Here is a 19,681-nt window from a genome sequence, read left to right as displayed (position 1 = left end):
AACCTGAAAAGAGACTGCATAGGACACTTTTACTGATTAGCAGTCTTTAAAGTGATGCTGGCAGCACTGAAATAGTGCATGTTCATGTTATACAGTGCAAGAGGGACCAGTACTTCAGTCTAATCTGACTTTCAGACAGTACGTTAAATTATTGAGCCCCATAACTTTGGATACTTCATATTTTCCTGGCAGGTATCTGAGGAATCTAACATTTGCTCTGGTTTTTGCTTAAGTGACTAATACTTGTTCATTATTTCTCTCCTCACCCTAGGGTTCCTATCCAAGCCTGTATTAACTACACTTCCAAAAGTAAAAAATAACAACACTATTGAAATTCAAATTCTTACCCAGTTACTTACACATCTAGAGGTCTGACTTGCCCTTCTTGCCAAAGCAACCTACTGGGCATCTTCACATGGTAGCTTGTCTAGCTTCCTCAGAGTCATTGCTTTCCGGTCTATAGTTTAAATGCACTTTATCTCTTTCAGCTAGACTCATCCCACCTGACATTGAACATGAAATACATGCATAAATTAAGCAATCCAGTATTTCTCTGGAGTCTAGTATTAGAATGAAATACTTTTGAAACTGCTGTGTTCTTTAAAGGTGATAAAATCACACTCAGTGTCTATATGCTTAAATTTAAAAGAAAAAGGGCTTTTGTCAGAATAGAACCGAACTTCAGAATTCTCCCAAGGACTCCTACTACTTCTACACTGCCAACTTAAGATTTTTATTATTGCTGGCTACTTCTATCAGTAATGACTCCTATTCTAGACCACTAACTTAAGAAGTAGATCATATCATAACACTCATGTAAAACATCACACACATAAAACAACAAGAGAAACCCTACCAAGTATGTGTCATCTGCCTAAGAAATTATTCCTTTTAACAATCCTTCTGAACTCTCATAATATCTCAAAGCTGATGGGTTTTCAGCCAAGGACACATAGGTTCTCTTTAAGAGAAGACATTCTATAACTATGTCAAAGTTAAGGATTCCAAGGACACCTCTTCCAAATGTGCAGAAAACGTTCCTCACAGAGTGTCACAACACTGACTTTGAGAACTGGCACTAGCAGCATGGTAAAACACCTTCCAGTAAAACAGGATGAAGAGCTTCAGGGTTCTCATCTGGTAGCAGAAGCAAATGTAACAAATCTTAGAACAAGTGACACAATGAGTATTTTCTGTTGACCTGACCAGACTTCTTCAAACATAATGACAACAAGAATACAGGCAGTGATTGCAAAACAGGATGTAGACTGTCCTAACCAGACATACATTGATCTCCTTACCTTATCACTAGTTACACTTCTTTTCCGTTTTGGTTGGTTTTCTGGTAGTAGCACATGCAAGTCAGCAGTTGTGGGCAGACCAGGCTTCACGACTGTCAAGAGTGTTTCTTCAGATATATTGGTTTCCTGAGAAAATATAGCAAATTACAGGACAATGCAGTTTATGATTTATAGAAAATATATAAGTAACCCTACATATGTCTTTTAGTCTTTGGTGGGGATTGCACCAGAAGCTAAAACATGAATAAAGGCAAAAATAAATTAACTGAAATGTGAGATGTTCTTTGAAGACTGGAAGAAGTAAGTGTTGTTATCACATTAAAGAGATTTAGTGGCATCATGGAAAGAAGCATAATGAAGTGGTATGCAGTTTTAGAAAAACCCTGTAATGGCTATGCATTTCTAGGATAGCATTAAAAAAAATAAAAATTCTTAAGTGATTTGGGGTCCTTTGTATGCCATTAAGACACTTAGAAGGGCATGTTCATTACAGTCAACTTTAGCTTAGAGGTTACTTTTCCATTTATGTTTAATGCACACAGAGAAATCTTCCAGGGTGAGACTAAGGGCACCTAGGTTCAGCTTCTGAAACTGTTATGAGTACCTGCAGCCTCCACTGATCCCTGCAGCCTCTACTGAAAATCAACTGCATGTCTTTCCTTTTAAAATAATTTGTGCAAATTTTGCCTTTAGCCTCACATTTCTCCATGTGTTGAATAATACAGCCACAGAATTCTAATGACAACACTCTGGGCACTTACCACAGCCTTCCTTTCTCCAAAAGATTCCAAGATTCCATTAAATTGCTAATAATCTTTTGCAAATTATTAAGTATTAAAATTCTAGGGCAATCTAATAAGGGATTAAATCATCTGTTTGTCTGACACTGATTACAAAATGGGTTTATATTGAGAAAAGTGGGAATTTACTGTAATTTGACGTTTGATTTGAACCATAAAAAGAAAAAAGCAGGAAAAAGTATAAAGTCTAAATTCCCAAACTTGATTTTCACTCTTGTAAATCCAGGAAAAGTCAAGTGATTTCAAGTGCAAGAGTTTTCAAATCATTAACAGCCTGCACCTCAGAGCTATTGCCCTCACAGAAATCAGTGTCTGTACCTGTAAAGCACAGCTCTAGAGCTCACAGTTTTATGGAGTGCTTTTACTTATTTCACAGCTGCATGGCTTTTCACTTGGTTTAGCATGCAGGACTCCATTGCTCCCATTTCTTTTTGTGAATATGACCTGAAAAAACATGTCTCTGAATATATAGGCAAATAAGTTATTTGCCTATATATTGTATACAATTTTCAAAGTTACACAACTGATGTTATTAATATTGTCTTTCTTCCTTATTTTTACACAAAGCCTATGTCTTTTAGATTGCACAGCAACCTTTGCTGAACTTCTAAATATATTACATTTAAGCTACTCTTCCTCTTTTGGAGTCAGCAGTATTTGCCAATACATTTATCCCTAATCCCAGAGAGCAACCTTTAGCATTAATTGCCAGTCAGCTTGTGTTGTATGTAAATTTTCTGTGTTACAATATCATCATCTAAAGCCCTCATGTGAAAGAGACACTAGGCTCAGACTTTTTTGAATGTGGCTCATGAGGGTCACACTTTCATTATTTTGCACTGCTTCCTGTTTTCTGAATGAGAAGGCATTAACTTAACCTTCAAGCTTTATGACCAGCAAGGGAATGTTTTATGAGCAATCTGGAAGAGCACCTTTGCAAGAAGTCGTGTCACTACCCGCCCTATATCTTCCCTCCACTCCGGTATGTCAGGGTTGTACATATCCAGGTGCTTAGTGAACTTCAGAGGAAGAACATGAAAATGATCTAGAAAAACAAAAATAAACATTTTCTAAACAGTAACAAACCATGTTGCAAAAAGATTTTTGCAAATATAAAAGCTGTGATTATATATTTGCCATTATTTACTGTGCAGAATTATAGTACCTAGGAACCCCACTGCTCTAGAAAAGTGCACGGCTGTGCACTCTTGCACAAAGCAAAAGAACAGTCCTGTCAGGCACTTAGTTTTTTCTGTATTTTCATCTACATCATCAAGTTTGTGCTTATATATAAAAAAGCACAAAGGAAAAAAAACAAAGTGGATTTACATGCATGCTCTGAGGTCATAACTTTTTGAATAATTTTTCCTTAGGAAAATACACTACAGAGATGTGGTTGGTTTCCTTTACTTGAGGTGAGATTGCGTCAATGGATTTTATTCTTTCTGGATCATAAACATGTGTTTCTTGCCATTACATATTCCTGTTTTTCATGTAAAATGAATACTTTATGTATTGCACCCACAATGTATTATTATTATTATGTATTGCACCACACCCACAACATTCCTCTGGATGCTGTCCAGTATATCTGAATTAACAGAAATGTGCTGTTCCTCAGTAAGCAATCTCTAAAGTCTTCCCATATAGGCTCCTTGGATGAACACCTAGGGAGCTTAATGCAAAGCAGAGAAAGAGAATCTGGAATGCATGAGTCAACCCTGGCCTCCCCAGTGCTTCTGACATTATTGCATTTTAATATGGTTTGCTTTTTCAAGGATTTATTTCCTGCATGACCAGTACTTTCTTGATCTTCGTATCAGGATTAGCCAACACTAAGAGCACAAGAAGTGCCTGAAAGTCAAAGTCATTGATCTGGTCATACTAAGATGGGTTACATTTCTAGAAATTTCTAGAAAAGTGGATGCACTCATAAGCAATGGTTTTTACCATTATTTGAAATTTTAAAATACACTACAAAAAAACCCCAGAAACTTCTTCAGAAAGCAGAAATATCATGTAGTGTATTTCATATCTTAAGGCTTTCAGCTGTGCATTAAAAAGAAGTTTTCACTTATCACAATTCCTACATGTGACAGCACAAATACAAATGTAAATAATTCATTGGAACTACATTTTTCACAGTATATTATGCCTTGTCATCACATTATAAGACACAACAAACACACCAGGGCACAATGTGAAACAAGAGCTGAAAGGTTATCCACTAATTACAGTGGAGCTATACTCGATCCAAAATCTCAGATAAACATTGAAGAACAGTGACATACTGTGATTAATAAAACCCTGCTATTTCACACAGGTTTAATGCTGACAGTATATATAAAACTACAAATTTTCTTTTTTTTCTGAGGTATTTTCACTTAGAAATTCTAAGAAACTCTTGTAATAGGCCAAAACAGCACTTAAACACAATTGCTACATATAGCATTTGGGAACCACAGCACCGTTTAAAATAAGCAAAGGAAACAAAACATCTCAGAAAAAAACCCTTCCATACAATCACACTTCACTTTCATGGAATTACCCAGGGACAGTTCATCCCTCAACAATTAAATGTGGCATTAGATTTAATTTTACAACAGGTTCAGTTGTGTCAGGACTGGTTTAAGAGTTATAAGAAACAAGTACACACAAACCAACAAAACATTAGCAAGAGTCTTGTCTCACCAAAAACTTGGACAACTTTTGAGTCCTGAAGCATGGAGCTCCCACAGGAAGCCTGCACCGTGACTCTGACGTGACCTGTCTCAGCAAACTTTGTCACCAGAAAATTGTCCAATGTAAGCAGTGGCTTTAAAAAGCAAAGAAAAGTTGAAAACAGAATTTCAGCAAAATCCACAAGAACAGTGTTGGACGAGACGGTCACTACAATTATTAGCAAAAAAGGCTTTACATTGATTAACTGAATAATCAGCAACTGTTCAATTACAAATTTCAATGCAGGATGTTTCTTTCCCTAAATAGAATGCTTATAAGCAGAATAGTGCCAGATAGGGCAAACATTTCTTTTAGAATAACAGGTAGAGTATTAGCTTTCATTCAGCTCACACTAAAATGAATAGATTTTGAATAGGGCTCACAAATTTCTAAAAGATCATACGTGACAAGCCATTTTCCCCAAAATACGTGGGGTATAGTCAAGGTCAGAAGGATTAATTTTGTCAATTTAGAGGATGACCCATGAAATGCATCAGCCCACTGTAACCTCCAAGATGGAGCTGAGATAGTCTGCTACCTTACCACATCTGTATGAATTATGAAACCCTTCACAAGATAACATCAATCTACACTGTCTCTTCCAGGAATAGCAAAGTAAATAATAATGAAAAGCCATAGGCTGGGATTATGGTAGACAGAAGGAAGTTCATGCTTATCTGAAGCATTCTTCTGCCATACTTGGTCTCCCTCACAAAGAAAATAATTTCCTTATCTGTTACTGAAAGAATTGCCTTAAAAAAATTAACTCAGCTAGGCAAGAAATATCCCTAATAGAAATACTTGGATATTTATTGCTCTAGTATGTGTTATCCAGACTTTCTATCCCTAAATGCATATCATTAGATTGAGTGCTTTCACTCTTTTGATATCCTTTTAGCTATCTCAGTTATTTTTGGCAAGGCAGTTTATTTTAGACTTTCAGAAGTATTTCTCTATGTAGTTAGTATATATTTATTTCTGCATGGCACTTAATTTTACAGTACTCACATTATCAACAGGGAAGTACATACATCCAAGTTACATCATTCACCAATTCTATAATTCTAAATGCATTCCCTTCCATGAGATCATTTCCACAGGTAATGAAATGGAATACATTTTTGTACCCCCAAAAAGAAAATGGGTTTAGAAATTCTTTAGAAATTTATAATTCTAGAAGAGAAATCAGCATTTCCACATAAGCAGCAATAAAAGGAAATTAACATCTGCCCCTGTACTCAGCGCTGGTGAGGCCACACCTCAAGTACTGTGTCCAGTTCTGGGCCCCCCAGTTCAGGAAGGATATCGAGGTCCTGGAGCAGGTCCAAAGGAGGGCAACCAGGCTGGTGAAGGGACTCGAGCACAGACCCTATGAGGAGAGGCTGAGAGAGCTGGGGCTGATCTGCCTGAAGAAGAGGCGGCTCAGGGGAGACCTCATCGCTCTCTACAACTACCTGAAAGGAGCCAGGTGGGGGTTGGTCTCTTTTGCCAGACGACTTTCAACAAGACAAGAGGGCATGGTCTTAAGTTGTGCCAGGGGATGTTTAGGTTAGATATTAGAAAGAATTTCTTTACGGAGAGAGTGATCAAGCATTGGAATGGGCTGCCCACTGAAGTAGTGGATTCTCCTTCCCTGGAGATATTTAAAAAGAGACTGGATGTGGCACTCAGTGCCATAGTCTAGCAACCGCAACGGTGGTTCAAGGGTTGGACTCGATGATCTCTGAGGTCCCTTCCAACTCAGCCAATTCTATGATTCTATGATCTTAAATGTATGTGATCAAACAAGGAGAGTTACATACTGCTTGATACCATTATATAATTGGCTATTTGGAATGCAAGATGGTCTACAAGAAGCCATGCAACATGGTAGCATTTTTATGGAAGTAAAAGGTGCCACTCAACCTTTATTGGGAAGAAACTGAAAATAAGCTTAGTCAGAACCATTCATGTACCTGAAGATTTTTTCCTATCCACCAGTAGAAGACTGTCAAATTAGAATTCTTAGGCAGTATGATGGCTGTCAGATTCACTTCCTGGTTTCTCCCAACAACTGGAACCACTTCTAAATTTAAAGCCTGCAGTGGAGCTGTACAAATTTCAAAAAATATAATAATAAAATAATTAAACAAGAATCAATCAATTTATTAATTATTCTTTGCCGAAGAGCCTCTCACATGCTCACCATAAGGTCCTGAATTTATTTTTCCCTCCCTCCTGCTTTTACCTCTGTGTTTTAAAAAATGGGAATAATTGAAAGGATCTCATTTCAATTAAAAAAACAAAACAAAAAAACCCAACAAACCACACACAAAACAAAACTTCACAAACAAAAACCTAGAGCAAAGTGACAGATAAAAGCACCTCACTCCTTTTTGGTCCATATCCAATTCTAGAAAACATAATCAAATATTCCAGTTAAAAGTAGAAAATGCAATCTCAGCCTTTTTTAAAAAGATCTAGTGAACAGAAATATAACAAAACTCAAACTGCTATGGGAGAAGCAGAAAACTGAAAAAAAGAAGGTTCCCGAATATTCATTTTCATTATAAAATATCAGCTGTTAAGCTCGCACCACACAAACTGTCATTAATGCATGCTATAAAATATATGTGAATATCAGGGGACTATTTATTTGCAAATCAAAACAGATTATCCCTGTACTCCAAAATGTTCTTTAGAGTAAGTTTATTCCTTTCTGAACTTTTGCCTAAAAGAAATGCATCATTACAATAATTTTATCTGCTTCTTAATGTTGTATTTTGCTTCATAGTACAATAATTTTGTGAAAGAAAATCTTTCCCCTGGAGGTTTCCAAATATCTTTTCCAGAAAATATGAAGGTAAAAGCTTTAAAATAGTGTAATGTGATACCTCGAGTTTCTGAACTTCAGCTGCACCATCTATTAAGGATACCAAAGTACTGTATAGTCCCATATGCACTCATTACACAGAATGAATACTAACCCATCCATTTTTGTTCCATTATAAATATCTTTTAAGTCACTCAAAGGCCTTCCAGCTCTGTGTAAATTCAAACCTAATTAACACCAGTCTAGTCTTTCTTTTACTCTCTTTCATGAACTGAATTATTATCCAGTCACTTCTAATTCTCTTTGCCTAAACTGGTTGAACTCTTCTGAGAGTTGTACACCCTTCTTTTTCATCTGACTTCAACTGGCCTGTGTCCTGCTTCATCTGCATGAAGGATTACTTTCATACTGCATCTTCCCTGATGGCTCTTTACCACCTGCATGAATTCAAGATGATTTGGGTGCTTAAAGAAATGGTTTCTTCAATATCTTATTAACCAAAACAGTTAAAATGCTCCTTGTGTTGCTGGAATCTTGGGGAAAATTCAGAAATTGTAGCAATTCTGTTAATTTTTTTCATCCTAGAAATAGATTTTCCTTTTGATTAGGCAAATTCAAGAAGTCACAAAAGATCTGTGCCACTGTTTTGATTTTGCTATAAATTTACCATCCAAGTAAAGTGATCATTTTGAGACACAGATTTGCTCCTGAAGAGGGTTAGTTTCTTTTCCAAAATTTTTAGAGGGGAAGTTATTTGGTACTTGAATGAATACTGCTATTTCATGTTGGTCATTAAAATGTCAAACATAATTACTGTGAGTCCTTCTGTTTGTCTCAGACACACAATTCCGTAACACATTTGAACAAGCTTCAGAACATCCTTAAGTGTGTACAATCAGGGATGAAGTTGATTTGCACAATTTCTGTTTAACAAAACTACAATTTCAGTGCAGTTTTCAAAGCTTCCTGACTTTTCACACACCATAGAGATTATGTTTTTGTAAAAGTGGAAATTTATGTCTAGTGCTTAAGTTCTTTCTTTTCTGGGTTCTCTACTCACATTTATACTATCAGATTTGCTCTAATTTCTCTTACAGTTCATTAAAAGTTGTAGATTGTGTGATCTGGGTTAGAAAGAATCATCTTGATTGCAGGACAAAGTTCATATAATTGTCCTTCATTAAAAGGGCATCCCATAGCAACAGAAATTGTCAGGAGTAAAAAAATACTACCTTGGCCATTTGTCCCTGGAAAAAGTCCCTAACTGAAAGCAGGCCTCTGGGACATTTCATTTCTCCTTTCATGATATTCCATGTGGAAAATGTCCCTGAATGGCTATTAAGTTTTTTCTAGAATGTAGAAATTGCAGTTTAACTTAAGTCAGCTAATTTCCTCAGATATTGTAATTTACTTTAAAAAGTAAACAAAGCAAATTGCATAGAGAGCATTTATTCAACTGGACTGGGTAACATGCTTCCATCAGTCATTCAGACCTTGCTCAGCATCTATGGACAAGATCATGAATGGATCACATCTGCTTCAGTGCTCTGCTGCCTCCATACTTCAGCATCAAGATCTTCTTAATTCAGCAGCCATTTTACTTTTGAAAAATACCTTCAACATCTTTAATTTTTACTGCTTACCCTGATGAAGGCCACATCACAAATGCATTTTGAGAAAACAGTTCTATTTTCCTTCAGGGCTTGCTACTGCTTGTCATTCTCTGAATGGTAAGAACTTATTCTCTCCAGAGACAAGTACGTTACACAGAATTTTTGCTGTTCATTACTTTTAGAGATTGAGTGTTCCCATGCTTAATCTACTTCTAAGCACATAGAAGCTCCTAAAAAGTAACTGGGAAGCCCTAAGCACCTAAGCTCTCCAGAGTTTTGAAATGCTTTAAAAATCAAACACAACAAAGAAACAGAACAAAACCAAGGCACTGCGTTTGATTCCTGTTCTTTCCATTGGATTTTCAGAGGAGATTTGCCATTAATGGGGGTTGGACTCTACCTGCTAATCAAAGCACAGTAAAACCTCTGAACTCTGAAAACTCTGGACTTAAGGACCCAGACTATGAAATTACATAAATATCAGCAGCTACCAGACAGGCTGACATAAAGCACACAGACCCGTGCACAGCCTTGTGTGTGGCTTCAGTGATTTCCATTGCTTTGGAATTAGGGTGGAAGATGATACACCTCACATAACAGAGGGAAACAGACATCTGGAGAATGCAAGATGAGAATCTTTTCTTTTGATGTTACTTGTTTCTGAATTTTGACACATCTTGAAATGGGCAAAGCAACAACTCTTTTGAATCTCGAAGGAAGGGAAAAAAATCAGTTCCATTTAGAGCTTTTCTTCTTCATTTCAATTATGAGATGACTGAAGTATGTTAAACTTGTGATGGTGCATGATATTCCCTGTGTTGTACTACTGTTTTCTTTAAAATTTATTTGATGTGGGGGGCTGAGGTTTAAGTCTTAATTAAGTAGGAGGATGAACTGTAATTGAACTAATACTGCCTGCCAACATGAACCTATACCCAAGTACCACTTGTGAGAATTAACAACCTAAAATCTAGATTCTAGTACTTTAATAAGTAGCTGAACTGTAGGAAACACTGAGATTTTGATTCTTAAAATCATACTAGAGCTCCAACACATTTTCCAACACATTTATTCTCTTGCTTCACACAGCACTGAGAAGCACCTAAAAAGACATAGTTAGCAGTATAAAAATTTAGCTACTAAGACTGCCAATGGGGTCTTGAGTCAGGAGGATGGATCAAACCTGAGATTTGACCTGAGGCATGCTTGCATTTTGAAAGATTAGTACACCAACCTCCTCCAAAACCCAAACCAAACTAACTCTGATGTTAATACATTACATTTATAAGCCTCTGAATTAAAAGCATACAGTGCTGCAAAACTGTGTGAGGTTAAAAATACACGCATTTTTCCTAAATTGCAAGCTACTTCATAGCTGTCATGAGGTTTTTACGTAGCAGCAAAAGCAAGAAAACCAAAGTGCTGATTTACAGTTGACTTGGAGGAACACCACAGCCTCATCATGCCCAGCCACATTTTCTGCCTTCACTGAGACACGGTAAATCCCCGGATTCTCATAGCGGTGACGGATGGGTTCTCCAGTCATCGTGAGGTTCACATATATTGCCTTAAAGCCATCTCCAAGATCCACCTGGTATTTGGTATTCAATAAATCACCCTAAAAGAAAAAGATTAAAAAAAAAAAAATTAATGTCAGGACACACAATTGTAACCATTTCCTGAATCACTACGGTATTTCCAGCCCCAACCACATATTTTGACTCAATTGCAATCATTGTAGTAAAACCAATTATCACAGAATTCAGTGCAACAGATGTGTGAATTCACAGAGGTAATAAATTTCCATAGTAATGTGCTACCTTAAATTAAGAAACCCCAGAGCACTAACAAAGTTGCATGACCCAGAGGCCACCACCCTTGTCTTAATGCAGCTTCACATTAAGTAACAGCAGTGAGGGGCAGCTCCAAGCTCTGGAGGGATGCTCATATAATTGCAAATAATCAAATATTGTTATTTTAGTGAATTGTCACTTACTCTGTTTATTTCTAGTCTTAGTAATGACAAGGTAAAAAGAATTTGTTTAGAACTTCTTCATAGAACCTTCTAACCACAATCTCTGAGTGCCAGTCCCAGCTGGAATCTGCACGCAGGGTTCTACTGCATTATACAGAGCCTCCAGCATGTCTGGAGCTAACACGTGCTACTGAAAAATTAGATGCATGCTTAATGAAGAAGGTTATTGAGCTGCGTTTGGGAAAAGGTTTAAAAGTTCAGTCAAATAATTCTTTCCTGTCAAACATCTTGCAGTATTTATAATCCCTTGCACTTCTACTAAGTGCTTCTTTAACTGACACTGTCTTCCTAAACTCCCTAAACTGCAGGCCTAAAATTCCGCAAGACCAATACTACAGTCAGAGGACAAAGACACGTCCATCACTCATGTTGTCACAGAGTGGCTGCTCAGGAGATCAGTCAGGCATGTCCTATGAAGATTGGTGATGTGGAAGGAGTCAAAAGAAAATACATTTTAGCTATGAACAGAAAGAGTTTCTCCACACTACTGGCCTCACTGCCTTAACAAGCTGCCCCCTGCTTCCTTTGTTTTCAGCAAAATGTTCCTGCTTGCTTGCCACAGTGCATGGACGCCCCATCTATGCAACTAAAATCAGGCTGCAGGGACAGGCTTTGCAGAAAATCCTTTGTATTGAGAAAACAGTGTTGGCTTAAAACTCTTCATTGTCTCTAGGAAAGGAACATATACATCCATATGTGAGTCACATGACTTCAATGGCCATCAGATCAGAGAAGGATTGACACCTCTCAAAGTAGTAAAAAATTAATTCACTTCTCCGTAAACCACTGTCTCAAACAGATTTGTATCAAAATCTAATCCCAAAAGGCAGAACAAATGTGAAATCAAAGGACTAAACAAAGCACAGACCTTCTGTGCCCTCGCACTAGAAAAGGAAGAAAACCGTACTTATTTTGCAGTTTGGTTGATTTTCTTCCAAGTTTATCAGATGAAAGAACATAGCTTATAATGTAAAAGTATACCTATAATAAGGGACATGCAGTGTTATCAAATACCTAAACACGTTATTACAACACAGAGAAGGAGACTGAAAGCTTCATTGTGAATACTTTTTTTTTCAAATAACATCTTTATTTTGTCAGCTGTGCAGAATTTAGGAGAGGAGATACTACGTTATGAAAGTTTAAAGCAAAAGACATGTCTTCTCGCCAGCAATGTGCTAGTAAGTAGAATCTCTTTAGACAACATTACCTTCCAAACTGTTCTTGTTCACTCTTTCTTATGCTAACAAGTATATATGCATACTTTTTTCCAGGTGAGACTGAAACCACTGTTGAAAGCTAGGAGATGGAAGCTTCACTTAATGTTTTTATTCTAAAAGCTTCCCTAGTGTAAAGATAAGAATGGTTTCAAAACACCAAGGCAGTTCTGTTTCTCTGGCCAGGGGAGACAGAAAGCAGTCAGAGCAGCACAACTCTTGTGATAACAAGAGTCACACAGGGGAAAACTGGTTACATTTAAAAGAAACTGGGGCCTCCACTTCCATGCGAAACACGATTGTCATGATGTTATTTATTTATGTATTCAGCCAGCCAGATTAGGGAAAAAATAATTCTAATTATAAATTTTTATTATTTCTGAGGTCACTAGCAGATTGCACAGACATACCTAAAGCCTCCTGACAGCCCAGGGCTCAGACAGCACTCTGTGCTGGGTTAGGAACTGCTGGAGGCCACCACAGAGTGGTAGTGAATGGTGCTGATGCAATTGGTGGCCACTCACCAGTGGTGTCCCCAAGGGATCAGCGTTGGGCCCAGTTCTGTTTAATATCTTCATAGATGATTTAGATGAGGGGATTGAGTCCACAATTAGCAAATTCACAAATGACACTAAGATGGGGGGGAGTGTGGATCAGCTGGAAGGCAGGAGGGCTCTGCAGAGGGACCTGGACAGACTGGAGAGTTGGGCTGATTCCAGTGGGATGAGTTTCAACACGGCCAAGTGCTGGGTCCTGCACTTTGGCCACAACAACCCCATGGGGAGCTCCAGACTGGGCACAGAGTGGCTGAGAGCAGCCAGACAGAGAGGGACCTGGGAGTCTGGATTGACAGGAAGGTGAACATGAGCCAGCAGTGTGCCTAGGTGGCCAAGAAGGCCAATGGCATCCTGGCCTGTGTCAGGAACAGTGTGGCCAGCAGGTCCAGGGAAGGGATTCTTCCCCTGTACTCAGCACTGGTGAGGCCACAGCTTGAGTACTGTGTCCAGTTCTGGGCCCCTCAGTTCAGGAAGGAGACTGAGGTGCTGGAGCAGGTCCAGAGAGGAGCAAGGAGGCTGTGAAGGGATCCAGCACAAGTCCTGTGAGGTGAGGCTGAGGGAGCTGGGGGTGTTCAGTCTGGAGGAGGCTCAGGGGAGACCTCATCACTCTACAGCTCTCTGAAAGGAGGTTGGAGCCAGGGGGCGGTCGGTCTCTTCTCCCAAGTAGCTACCAGTAAGACAAGAGGGCATGGGCTTAAGCTCTGCCAGGGAAGGTTTGGTAAAAAAGTCTTTACAGGAAAAAAGTCTTTACAGAGAGGGTGATCAGGCATTGGAATGGGCTGCTCAGAGAGGTGGTGGATTCTCTGTCCCTGGAGGTTTTTAAAGGAGACTGATGTGGCACTCAGTGCCATGGTCTGGGAATCACAGTGGTAGTGGATCAAGGGCTGGACTTGATTATCTCAGAGGTCCTTTCCAACCTGGCTGATTCTGTGATTCTACTTTCTTTACTCCCTAATGCCTGGCATTCCTCCACCCAGCAACATGCATTCACATCAACTTTGCTGAACAGATGAAACCCTGAACACCAGCACTCAGCACATGAGAGCAGAAGTTTCATTCTCGGCCACAGGGGGAGGCAAACTGTTACATTTCTTTTAAACGTGCCTTGTCCAGTTCAAAGTGCCAAGCTAAGACTTCACCAAAAAACACAGCACAGGATTCCCTTAAAGGAGATTTTTGAACAGTTTTAAGTGGTTTACAAACTGCTACAGAGATTTATGAAAGCTTCAGAATCTTCAGAGTAGGAAATTAAAAAATCCAACTGCCAATCAAAATCATTAGAGTCCAAATTGCTACCAAATGCTCTATTCTTAAAACAAAGATTTCCAAATAAATGGTAACAAAAGAGGGCAGTGCAATTTGCCACACAACTGCTGGGGCACTGCAAGCACTCAGATGCAGAGCTTGTGAGGCATTAAGCAGAGTGATGTTCTGCATGTAACCTTCTAGATTCCATTACTGAAATAAATCCCAAACGCCTGATTTATTTCACACACGTCTGCCAAAATATTGCAAACCTTTTTAAATCTTTACAGACCAGGAGGATTAGCCAGGAAGTACAATACTCTGGTAACCTGAGCACAACAGTCACTGACTAATACTAAAAAAATGTCATTAAGAAAGTCACCCACAGCAAACAATTAATCCAAAAGTTACTCTCTGCCTTTGGTCAGGGCCTTAGGGTGTTCTCTCTCTCAATAAACATAACAAAAAATTATCACTGGCAACACTACTAATACCTAATACATTCTCTAATACATAATAAATATTCTACTGCAGTGATATTTGCTGATTTCTGTAAAGCTTTGCCTAATTCCTTTCAGAAAAGTCAGATTTTAAAAAAATTTCTGCTGTTCTCTGATTCAGCAGTTATAATTTTCAGTTCAAGAACCTCTGATAATTTAGTCCCTTTGATTTTCAAAGAAGCTGATGCCTTTAAGGAATCATGACTGACTACGCCACTGAGGAAACAAATCTCATTCTGTGGACAGAATCTGGTGGTTTACTGTGCTTACTGGATTGTCTGATTCACTGGAATAACAGAATTTTCGGTACATAGAGAATGATTCATTTTTCTCTCAAGTACAACTTACCCTCATTCAGTATCAAAGCAGGTAGAAGAGAAAGGAACCATAAAAGTAGTGAGGAAACTCTCATAAAGCCTATGTTCATTACTACCTGCTCTTGTCTGACAATGAAGGTGATGTCTTCCCCAGGCTTAACAGCCAGACTTTCTTCTCTGATGCTGATCTGAAGTCCTTTGGGAGCAATCAATGGACACATATGCTGTGCTAAGTTCTGCTGTAGGTCTACACCACCTTCACACACATTAGAAACAACCTTTCTGTACCTGCAGAAACAGCAAGCAGTGAGCAGAATGAATCAGAAGTAAACAGGAGAATGCCATCAGTCACTGAATCTAAGAGTAGCTAATGAATACTCCTTTGGTTCCCAAACAGGCCAGAATGCAGATGATCAAAACCAACTCATGATGCAAATGCTTTGGTGAGAGACATCGCCTTTACTGAGTAAAACCCATTGAAGAGAGTGTAGAGCACAATGAGAATTTCACTTTCATGCACTGAAAGAGTCTGCCTTGTCAAATTTAGAAACAATGCCTGAGCAGCCCTCCAGGAGCTGTCCTCTCTGCCATACCCTTTCCTAGATTTCAACAGTGCACTAGAGACTTTAATTCAGACCCTAAAGATTGGGAAAAAATTAGATCAAGGACCTTTTGCACTAACTTGTAATCACTTGCTTTTCTGCTGCTCTCATATATATTGATTTCTTAAAACACTTAAAGCATTTATTTAACATTGTGGTACAAGAGATTGAAAAGCCTAACATTTCAAAAGGCCTAATAATGAAATACTTGGATGCGTACAGTAATTATTTACAGATCGGTTTCACTCAGGTATTTAATTTTTAAACATCCTTTAAAACTGGAGTCAGACTCCAGTCCTTTGAATTCCTATTCTGTATATCGCAGCTGTCAGACACAACCCAAAAGGCATAATTTTCATTGGTAAGGCAAATATACAGAGACCATTCAGTTGCCAGATTTGACATTTCATCATTTGGTTCTCCTCTCCACAGCCAACAGAGATCATGTTATGATAAGCCAGAATAGATGCCAGCTGCAAGTTATTCTCAGCACAGACGTCAGCCTACTTTGCTGTGTGTATTCTGTGTGGTATTGTTTACAGTTACTAAAGCTTTCCTTTGATTCTGAGCATCCCATATGGTCAGGAAGAGGATCTATTCTCCACAGAACTCCTTAACCTATGGAAGTGAGAGACTGTTAAGTTCTGTGAGATGTTACTGGCTCCTCAGAGTAATTCATCAATTTCAAACTGAAAATTGGTCTCAACTCAAGCAATGGGCTAAAAAAAATTTAAAAATAATACCTTTGGACACTCCTATCAGAAGCATAATGATGGCTACAAAATGCGGTTACAGAGTTAAATATAAAAATACTGGAAACAAGACAGCTCTGCCCTCTTTTCAAATGGGTTATTCTTTCAGCTGCTGTGAACACATAAAGTAACAATTCTTTTTCATTGGTTTGGAGGAAGCTTTTGCACTTGCTCTAGGCCAGAATTAGAACTTTTGCATATCCAGTTTTCTTAGTTTGCCTGATTTACATTTCCTTAAAGCCATCTATGTGGCTCTTGGCTGGAGTGCTCTCCCCAGCTCTGGAAGCCTCTGCAAGTCAGCTGAAAGCAAAATCAGCTTACCCAGTGCTGCTGGTGTATGCCTGCCCCAGCACACAGTCTTCAGGAGGTTCTTCAGTGTTAAACCAAAAATCAGCAAAGCATTTGCTAGACTCTGACTTCAGAGAGGCAGAGCGCTCAAATCCATAATCACTGAAAAACATAAACATCAAATCTGTTACTATCCTCACTTCATTCATCAGTCTAATTTGAGGTGGATGAGGCTACTTTTTTTAAGAGTAAAAAGAGTTTTTAAAGTATTATTATTTAAATTATTATTCTAAATACAAGATGATGAAGCCAGTTCTGTTCTAAGTCTAATTTCAAGGGGAGTTGTGCACACCTGAAGGAAAAGTTGGTTGTAATTGCTTTGTCAGTTCTGCAAAATTAACTCTCTTGGAAACTTAGATTTTTATGATTGCCTTTGCCACCCAGAGCGAAACACTTTTTTCTGTTTCTTTTTGCTGCATTTGCAAATAGAAAGGGTTTGCTTTCCTCATAAATCAATCCAATGGACATTTTTCAAGTCTTGATCAAAAGAGAAAAACATCAGGATTCATTCATTCATGTGAAACAAAAACTTAAAACATGGCATGTTTTAAATAACGGAAAATAAAAAAAGCAACCTGTTATTCAAATTACATGCTGCCTATTTGTTTATACATGGCTGTGTGGGAAGAGGGACATAAAATAAACGAAGCACAAACTAGCGATAAATCAAGAGCTCCACAGACAGACTTACCATAAGAAATCAGAGTTCACGCATTCACAAACTTTGGATGTAAAAGCTGATGTGAAACTTCTCCCTTTAATGCACCATGATGAAATCTTCCTCTTCCGAAAGCTCCTCTGCTGGCCCATGATGCAACGATCACCCTGAACATCAAAGCACAAGACTTACTGCACACTGTAACCTACACCACACTGTAACCCTAACCCTAACCTTATGTTGTCCTAAGAAAGGCTGCTCTTGATGCCAAGACTATAAACTTTTATCAACTCTTTTATATTCAAATGCATGGGTACACAAAGCTCTCACAGCCACTGCTGTCCACTCATGAGCCACTACAGAGTTGTAACATACATTACATTTCAGGGCACAAATCCAAAGATATACATGAAAATTTTAAATTTTGAAATGTGAAATCATGTTTCACATGTGCACAATCTAGGCACAACCCTAGAACTGGCCATTTAAAAATTCATTGTGGAGGCAGATGGCTAAAGTTCTGTCTCAATCTGTCTAAATTGTCTCATCCCTGCAGTCAACACAAAACACCAACCATGTGGATGCAGGTAGAATTAAGACTATCTAAACACTTTCCTGCTGCTTGTACTTTGTCAAAGTAATTTTAGTGGTTTAAAATTCCTGAGATACTACAGTGAAAATACCCCAAGATGCTGTTACTCTTTGGCTCAGATCTGCATAACATTCCTAGTAAATACACAGCATTCCCAAACAAGAAGTATAAAATTAGGCATGAGAGCTAGCAAATGAGAGCTGAAGAGCTGGAATAACAGAGAAGTATCCAAAAAAACCCAGCCCTGCAGAAAGCAAGAGAACAAATGGACTGGAAGGAGTACAAACATAATAATAAGAATTATTATGAAGAAATATAAAATATTCCATTTAATGTATAAAAACCTCACATTGGTCTCTTTAATCAATACACTGTATAGAGAATATAGCTTCCCAAAATTGTGTTTGGCCAGAAAATCAGGATTAGTACAATGTTAATGCATTACTGCAGAAATGTTATTGCCCTAAACAACTGGACTTCATTACATGATTGGTCCATTGAGAACTTAAATTTCTTCTGGAGTGGGTGTTACTTATGGAAATTTATATACGAGTACAGTATGTGGTCAGGAAGTTGGCAGTACATATGACTGCCTGCTGAAGTTACTTCAATCGATATTACACACTTTAGTTTATGGTATATTTTTCCAATCCAGCAGGACCACCTATTATTATGGCAGACCACCAGATACACTTCTGCCTTTCCCAGGACACACATCACACAACCAAAGGGAAAAGAAAATCCTCCTCCATTTTAAACTACTGTAAAATTAGAAAATACCGATGTAAGGAGAACAGAGCTGGGGAGGTAGCATCCAGGTTCTACTTGAAAACATTTTCCTAGCACATAGTTCTACATGAAAGCCATGGAAAAGTTGTAGCAGTGAATGTAAGACCATGAATACCTGTAGATTTGTGAGTTCCCAAGATTCATAGTCATCATCAGTGCATTCCCTGGTGAAGGATGGTCGGAAGTCCACCTTCACCAGTTCCCAATCTGAGCGGTAGCTGATATGTCCAAAGACTCTGAACAAAAAGATCGGAAGTAACACCTTACTGGAAAGAAGTACCATACATCTGATGTTCAAATTGTCAGTTCTACCTTTTCCTTTTATTGGTCATGGTTCCCTGCTAAAAGGTCCTTGGTTATTTTTTCTTACACTTTTATTCCTCTTCATATACAATGTGTTTAGTTAGAAAACACTTAAGAGTTGTCTACTAAACTCTACAATTAAAAAAACAGAGCTCACAGATTAGTGATTTTTTTTCCCCCAGCAAACTACACAGAAACCTAAATGGAACTATACTACCTTTTCTAATGTGGAACCAACATTTTTGTCTATTTGGTTATATAAAACATTTTTTGACAAGAAGTTCAGATCAGGGAGCAGAACCCAGGATCATCGGGTTCAGTTTCCAGCTCTGTCACTCATTCTTTATGATTATGATGCTACTTCTTCAGTTGTTTGTGTGGTTTTCTTTCCTTAATTTCTACACATTTCAGATGGCAATTTGCTACTGTTCACACTCACAACAGTACCATAAAGTTGAATTAATTTCTAAGGAATACACTGGATCTAGACACTCTGTGGAAGAACTCTCTTCTCTTAAT

General features: G+C 38.3%; 1 protein-coding gene across 1 annotated transcript in view; it reads right to left on the bottom strand.

The window, feature by feature from the left end:
- Positions 1–1,041: 1,041 nt before the first annotated feature.
- Positions 1,042–19,681, bottom strand: part of SORCS2 (sortilin related VPS10 domain containing receptor 2) — a gene marked incomplete at its 5' end in the record, with an annotated part of 484,969 nt that continues 466,329 nt past the window's right edge. The window contains 10 exons of the mRNA XM_030450889.1: positions 1,042–1,137; positions 1,302–1,427; positions 3,034–3,146; positions 4,793–4,916; positions 6,778–6,911; positions 10,679–10,865; positions 15,235–15,406; positions 16,794–16,922; positions 17,512–17,645; positions 18,975–19,095. Coding sequence (XP_030306749.1) covers positions 1,042–1,137; positions 1,302–1,427; positions 3,034–3,146; positions 4,793–4,916; positions 6,778–6,911; positions 10,679–10,865; positions 15,235–15,406; positions 16,794–16,922; positions 17,512–17,645; positions 18,975–19,095 — 1,336 coding nt within the window. The remainder of the gene's footprint in view (positions 1,138–1,301; positions 1,428–3,033; positions 3,147–4,792; positions 4,917–6,777; positions 6,912–10,678; positions 10,866–15,234; positions 15,407–16,793; positions 16,923–17,511; positions 17,646–18,974; positions 19,096–19,681) is intronic.

This window comes from Calypte anna, chromosome 4B (assembly GCF_003957555.1).
Source record: "Calypte anna isolate BGI_N300 chromosome 4B, bCalAnn1_v1.p, whole genome shotgun sequence".
Classification (NCBI taxonomy): domain Eukaryota; kingdom Metazoa; phylum Chordata; class Aves; order Apodiformes; family Trochilidae; genus Calypte; species Calypte anna.
The sequence above is the reverse complement of the archived record's forward strand: the minus strand, read 5'-3'. Positions and strand labels throughout refer to the sequence as shown.